The following is a 7,595-nucleotide window of genomic DNA, read 5'->3' on the forward strand; positions in this document are numbered from 1 at the left end:
CTCGACGGCATCAGGGTCCCAGCATGTCCACGCAATAACGATTGTGGAGCATAATGCCCATAATGTCCTCATAATTACTGAACACACACACAGGCCAGACCAGGCCAGACCAGACCAAGCCCTCGGCACCCTCGATGGCCTCTCGGGGAGCAGACCAGAGCTGTCCTGTCCCATCCCATCCTATCCTATCGTGAACGTGTTGACAGAGCTGGGGAGCTGGAGTCAACGCTGCTGGTCTGCAATTTGCATTTAATGTACGCATTGTTTTATTAATTTTGAGTGTTCTCATTAAAACACACACAACATTTATGAAATTAATATTTGTGCTGCTCCAACACCACAATCGAGTGGAGCTGGCTGCCACCTGCTGGGCCAAGAAAGTAATTAAGGAAAAAATGGAATAGTCTTACACATAAATTTAAATGTAATTTAAACAAGATTTTAAATTGGAAAACTAAAAAAAAATACATTTATTTGTGGAGTGGATTGAATGCCATACTTAATCTTAGATCTATCTCTCTCTCTCCCAGAGTGGCCTAGCATGTACTCCCATCTCCTCCCTCTCTTTCCTCCCCCTGTAACTCCACTGATAAATGTTAGAAAAAGCTTTGTATATTACAAAAGAGAGCACCATGCCTTCCATCAACATCCCAAATCTGTTCCAAATCGTAACACTATATCATATATGTGTCATCGTACTACCCGTGAATGGTATAACCACAGCTTTGTATTATATTTTATGCAACAACTGTCTCGGTCGGCGGGCTAGTTTTGCATATTTGAATATTTCTATTACAGAAATCATTTATGCCAAAAATGGTCATGCATAAATTAAGAGATATATGCAGATGAAATTTAGCACGCCAATACCGCAAAGGGGGTGAGGGGTGCTGGTTGGTGGGGGGGGGGAGAGTACAAAAAATAGAATTAATATTTATTACGCACATTTTGGTTGATTTGGTTTTCCACTTGGTTGCACTTTGCCCACCAAAAACTAAACATGTCCTGTAGCCCCCCTAGACATGGTCCCCTGCACACAAACATTGATATGAATATGAATATAAACACAGACAGGGACATTGACAGGAGCAGGACCCTCGACATGAACATGAATAAATATTTAGTTGGGACAAATAGCTGCAGCGACAAAAATGCTCGACAAATATTACATGCAAATAAGTTGTACTCAAATATATTTATTTGTTTTAATTTATTTACTCAATACTCAATGTCGGTGCAGTCGCCACTGCTGTTGCTGTCTCTGTTGCCTTTTTATACCCGGTATTCGGGGGCGAACAAGGGGCATGTTGCACTCGTGGAAGGGTTTGCAATTTGTGGGTTTCCCATGGGCCATTCCAGCAGGCATTTCGGGCCTTATTTGTTAATCCATAGCCTGTAGATCTTAAAGAACTATAGGAGTATATTAAATTCTGCATAAATCCCTAGCGAATCGGTTCTTCTCCCTCTAGAATCTCCATCTCTTAATATAGATCCCCTTGATATCCCAGGTATCCAATTTCCGACTCTTGCAGCTGCAACCCCCCTGTTGCCCCCCTGTAAATTTAGTGGCTTTGTAATTTGCATAAATCAATTCGAAAATATCCACGGCGGCCTGCTATCACATTTCTAATTATGTGGATGGCATTTTTAGTTTGTTTAATTTATGCAAATTGTCGCCGGTGCAATGCAACCCGAACAACATTCTCTGATTAATTGTTTGTGGTGGGTTAATTATTTTTTATACAACAGAAACAACAAAAGAAAAAAAGAAATTGCTAGCCAAACACGCACTGCGGCAGTAATTTCCTTTCGTTGTTCAAGTGGCAATTTAATTAAGCCATTTAAAAGCTCTAAATATTAGCAATTAATATTAATGCAGCCGCATAAACGCCTGCGACAGTTTACACGATTTAATTATAGATTATGTCCCGCCATTAAATTATTTAGCCAAGTGGTTGCAAGGCCCTAGCAGCGGCGATGATTAACAGAGTCAAGGCATATCGAATTTATGGTAGATTTAAATGGTTTTTGCATTAAAATGTTACCTTTTCTGTGGGCATATGTGTGCAACAGGCACTGAAAATAGGGGGACTCCAGTGACCATTGAAGGTCTGGCTCAGAGACACGAACAGAAGGTCGGTAGCAGTCGGTAGCAGGGCAATTAATCAACAAAAAGGAATATATATTTTTATTTATTTTAAAACTAGGCTTAAACCTTTCTTTTGAAAGCGTTTTATTTAAATAAAAATAGCATTTCAAGGAAAACCCAATAATTATTCTCGTTTCACAAAAACGTTTTTCAATCGGCTTTCAGGGGCTTTGAGGCGATTGGATCTCGTTTGCTGGCAGAACCGCCTTAGTCCCACATTTCTAGTTTATTATGCCAATTAAAAGGACTCTGATGCTAATGCGATTTGTGCAGAACAAGGCGATATTGTGCAATGATTACGCAGCGCACAGTTTCCCCTTAATTGGACTCATCTTTTAATTGCCATATTAAGCACGCTCGATAAGTATACGCAGTGTGGCCGGCGCACACACGTACTCCCACACGAATGCCCAGACAATGGCAAGCAATTATGCATGAAGACGGTATTTAGTTGAAATTGATTGCACACCCAAAAGGAGGACACCAGCGGGTTGTATATCGAGGAGAAATGCTAACCCCAAAACATGCGACATGCCTCTCCAAAAGCCAGCCAGGTGTGGAAATGTCTGTGAGTGAGTCTTTGTCTCGGTGAGTATCTGTGTGTATCTGTGTGTATCTGTGTGTATCTGTGTGTGGTGCATTAGTATCTCCGTGAGTGTGCACTCAATTAAGCATCTTGCATGTCGCACAAATATTGCAGCCTAGACACAATTTTCATCCTGCACTCGACACCTCACCCGTTGGCCGCGTTAATTGATAAACTTCGTTCGAGAAACTTTTCGTTTGACATTAGACATTTTCAAAAGTTCCAAACACACAAATGGAAAAAGTGTTTTGCAAATAGAGAGATGTTTGTACAAAAGCCTGAATTGCTGCGAAAATTTTAAAGGAAAAGCTCCTAGAAATGCATCTAAATGAAGTGGAAACTCTCTGCCGCACAAAGGAGCTTCAAACACAAAAGGTATCCCTGGTGGCAGTGCTAAAAAATCTCCCTGGGTTGTAGCAAAACCCTTGACCATCCCTCGCTCCTTTTGCAGCTAATAAAGCTGATTTTTTCTGCATTTCTGCAGCCCTTCAAAGAGTATACAAATTTCTATGCAAACCTCACAACAGTTCATAGTATTCCCTCCTCTAATAATTTCAATCAGAAACTTCAGCTTCATTTATTTGTAGCCATGTTTAGTTCAGCAAATTTCGCCTTTCAACTCAATTTCGACATAAATCGAAATCGATAACGTAGCAAATGCTTGACCCAAAAAGTGTTCCTTGAGAAATTGCATTTATTAATGCAAAATAGGAAATTTCTGCTCAGCTGGCCAAATGGCTTTGCCTCGATGCTCAGAGAGGGGGCGGGGCCCACATGTGTGCGTAGGACCAGGTTGAGGGTCCGGCAAAGCAATATCCTTCAACGGCTCCATTTATTACGATATTTATGTGAGGGCGTAAATCAAGAACACCAATGGAATGGAATTAATAAATGAGTCTACACAGCAGCTGCCGTTGCCTGAGCCACTGATGAAAGTTTTGGCTTTTCCCGTGATTCAAACTAAGCCAGGATGCTCTTAAAGGACCTGCAAATAAACACCATTGAGGGAAAATACCACTTTTAAGTAATAAATTGTAAGGAAAGGTTATTGAATCTTGTTTCGCGTTGATATTTGATGGGTTTCGACTTTCTTTTCAGAGTTTTCATGGGATTTCTCTTATTTATGGCAGATATATTTCGCTGTGCCAATCCTCGCTTTTGTGGATTCTGCTTCATCTATATACAATTCGTGTTAAATTCGTATAGAAAAGGTTTTCAGATCTACCCAATAATTCAGCCATGAATTGAATTTGAAAAACAATAGAAAAAAAGGTGAATATTATACCGAAACACATGGCCATAAAATCCAATTACAGAAATGTCGGTGAATGTGCAAGCCGCAACATTGTAGGGTAGGGGAAGGGGCAGAGGCAGAGGAAATTCCTATTTTCAGGGAAAGGATTTTCAATTTACGGAGTTGTGTATCTCTGCCTTTTTCATATTTTATGTTAATTAAACTTGTTGCCGCGGCGGTGTGGCGGCGTCTATGCTGTTGCCCCTGTTTTTGCTGCAACTTGAAACCAATTACGAAGACACCCAGATACACATGTGGCACTCACACCCTGACAGCATGTTATGCTGCTTAATTCCCGCCCCCACTCCCACTCCCACTCGTTACTTCGTTAGTTACGAGTAGTTTTGACGTGGCACAGAGCCGTTGCAGTGGCAGCAGCACGGGGCACGGGGCGCGCTCTCCAAAGCGTGAAATAACTTCCGTTGCAAATTTCATTTTCGTTGCACACACATTTTTTGTATCCACACAAAATGCACAATGCAGACACACGAGATGCGAGCTGCGAGCTGCGCGATGCGCGATGCGAGTGGGCGTCGGAGTGGGCGTGGGCGTGGGTTGGCTGCGCCTCCCATTTCAGTTGGAAACTTTTGGGGCTCTTCTTGGCAGTGAATATGTTTTAATGAGCTTCAAATTATGATGCGGTGGAGCTTGCTGGCGCTTATACCCGTAAGCAGCAAATCATTTTATACATTTTTGTTCATAAATTTAAGCCAATGGAACACTTTCTAACCATCAACATTTGTTGAGCCTTAAGACTATTTATTATTCATGCAAAAGTTGAAGTATTCTTTAAAGTTCTATGAGTTCTAGCTTTTTTAAAGCTTAAGCCGGGAGGTTTTCCTCATATATTTGCAGAGAAATGGGACCAAAACCTAAGGGATATTTTAGTTCGTAAAATTCAAGATATTTTAATGAAGCCTCGAATGTTTTTCCATGGCATATGAAGCTGACACTTATTTAAAGAGGAGATATAGATCTATTCTAGTCCTATCCTATTTCCAATGACAAAACTTGTTGCTCTTTCATTGGAGAATCCTCAGCAGAGAACCTTCTTTCCTCTGCCTTGGGTCGCTTCCAATTTTGCTAATTTGAATGTAAAAAATCTCTCAGCAAAGCCACACATGTCAAGGACCTTCTCATAGTTGAAACTCCTCAAATTTCAGTGCAACTCTCTTCCACTTTCTCTCTCTCCCTGTACAACTCCAAGGCCTTTTTCACCGCCTTGGGCCCGCCTGAATGTGTTCGGAAAAGTGTTGAAATGTTGCTCAACTTAAATGAAAATGACTTTGGGAAGTAGCTTTTGCCTTCGTGTACTTCTGCCTTTCACTTCTTTATTTCGTTCCTCTGGTTCCTCTGGTCTCTCGGCTTTCTTTTGCCAAATGCCGTGGAAATAAAGTACTGCATATAATTTGAATTTAATACTTTATTGTTGTTCTCCTGTCCTGTCCTGAAGTTTGTAATTATTTTCTTACTTCGCCTGCCACAAGTGTGAAAATCACCACAACTTTTTCGTGTGAAGCCATTTTCCTGGCTTTCTCCAGCATTTTCCAACAGTTTGCTGTTTGTTGATTATGTTACTTTTTCCCGCCTCGGGGACAGTCACAAAAAGTAAGGTCTTTTTTGCATGGCTACACGAAGTTTTGCCGTGCAACAGCAGTGGCAGCACGGAAGGGGGGAAGGGAAGGGGGGTTCTTGCACATTAAAAATGTATGGAAAATAATTTAGTAAATATTCGGTCAATAGTTTGCAGAGTCCCTACTTTTTGTTGGGGGTAGGATGCGTAGGGTAATAGTGTTTGAGCCGGATGGTGGCCAGGGCAGAGAAGGAAGTGTTGCTATAGGAATGAGGGATCTGCAAGGCCATCTGCTAATATCCTTTCCAATATCCAATAGAGAATCTATTGAATAGGACCAATTGGAAAGCCGGGGGAGCTCTCGACCCTGTGAACGGTCTGAAGTAAAGCCAAGACCAGGGGACCTAGGCAAGACCCAGGCAGGACCCAGGACCCCGAGCGGTGTCCAATCGGAAGCATCCCCAATAGCCCAAACGTCGTCAGAATAGGAGGCCCAGGCCATATAATGATCATGATCATTTTTCATACTTATGATGTATTTAATGGATGCAATGACTAAGGAAACTCCTCTTCAGATCTGAACAGTCCCAGGAAAAGGCTTCTCACGAGTAAAGAACTGATGAATTAATCTACAAATTTGTATACAATTAATTGCCAAAAAGTGGTTCCTTAATCATTGGAGGTAAAAACTGTATTCCACTCGGAAAATTCTGGAAATTCGATCTATTGCAAGTCAGAATTGTGCTGCAACTATTATATTTCTTAATTCTACACATATTCTTTTTAAATGTATACCAGTTTTACTTTTCCCATGCATCGTATAACAGTCGACATGCACTTGGTTTGAGTCTTGGCTAAGCCAACGAAACTTTTCTATTCCACCACCAAAAATCGAAAGATCGGAAATGAGTGGGAAACATCCACCAAAAATGGGTGGAAAAGGGCCCGCCTAAGAGAGTGGTGCAACGAAAGAGAGCGAGAGAGGGGGAGGGAAGGGGGAGAGAGAGAGCGGAAGCAAGAGGGAGCGTGTCGTGATAACAGAAACCGGTTTTATTTTCCAGAATGTTTGTTTTTTGCCTGGGTCGCTGGGTGATTTCTAGTTTTTCCAAATTCAGAATGCACCGGCTGATTGGACCGTTCACTTGTCCGTCCCTCTACACAGTTCTCAGCAACTCTGTTTATTTATTAAAATTCAAACAAAATCATGGCCACAATGGATGATCATTTCAATAGGGTAATGAGGAAAAATCCCACCATTCAAGACGACCTACGTGGCATTTTCAAGAGCTCCTCATGCGACTCTCCCCAGCGGTCAATCACGCTCTCGCAGATACGTGGCAAGTACCCAAAAAGCAAGGTATACAGACAGAGCGTTTTCTAATTGCATTTTTTTGTTTTATGTGGCAGCTGCTTACAGCGAGAGAACCGGCAAGGAGTTCCCCATCAAGGGTGGCACGCGCACCCAAATGTGTTTCATTCTGACGGTGCCATATGTCTGCTGTTTCACCAGTCGAATCGGTACTCTTCGATTTTATACAATTGACATAAACCAGGAGAGATAGAAGATGTGTACAGGGTATGAGTGTGTACGCGTACAGGAAAGCATCTAGTCATTGGAGTGCAATAGCAGTAAGGAAATGATAGGATACAAAAATATATATATTTTTATATAAAGAAATCCGAACTGAACCTAAAAGATTAATAAAGAATATTCTTACCACTATAAACATTCGAAAAATGCATGTAAATGGGACTTAATTTTGGTATTAAATGCAATTAGTATACTACAGTGGACTCTAGTTGATTGCAGAAGCTGAGAGCTAAGATAAGAACCATTTCTCTGAGTTACATTATTAATTTCCCCTCCCTAGGAATTCCCTTCAGAGGAATTTCCCTCATCATACACCATGGAATGCAAATAAGGGCCAAATTTTTAGTCTTTTCCATTAATTCCCCAAAGAAACGTTTCAAAAATATGTGAAAATATTGTTTT

General features: G+C 41.3%; 1 protein-coding gene across 1 annotated transcript; it reads left to right on the forward strand.

Annotated features, from left to right (window-relative positions):
• The first annotated feature begins 368 nt into the window (after nt 1-368).
• On the forward strand, nt 369-7,277 carry LOC6589556. Its single transcript, XM_026988762.1, has 3 exons — nt 369-380; nt 6,664-6,939; nt 7,010-7,277. Exons 2-3 carry the CDS (start codon nt 6,807-6,809, stop codon nt 7,162-7,164), a joined length of 288 nt encoding a protein of 95 aa, XP_026844563.1. The 5' UTR covers nt 369-380; nt 6,664-6,806; the 3' UTR covers nt 7,165-7,277.
• The last annotated feature ends 318 nt before the right edge of the window (nt 7,278-7,595 follow it).

This window comes from Drosophila persimilis, unplaced genomic scaffold (assembly GCF_003286085.1).
Source record: "Drosophila persimilis strain 14011-0111.01,24,50 unplaced genomic scaffold, DperRS2 tig00000191-arrow-pilon, whole genome shotgun sequence".
NCBI classification, from domain to species: Eukaryota; Metazoa; Arthropoda; class Insecta; order Diptera; family Drosophilidae; genus Drosophila; species Drosophila persimilis.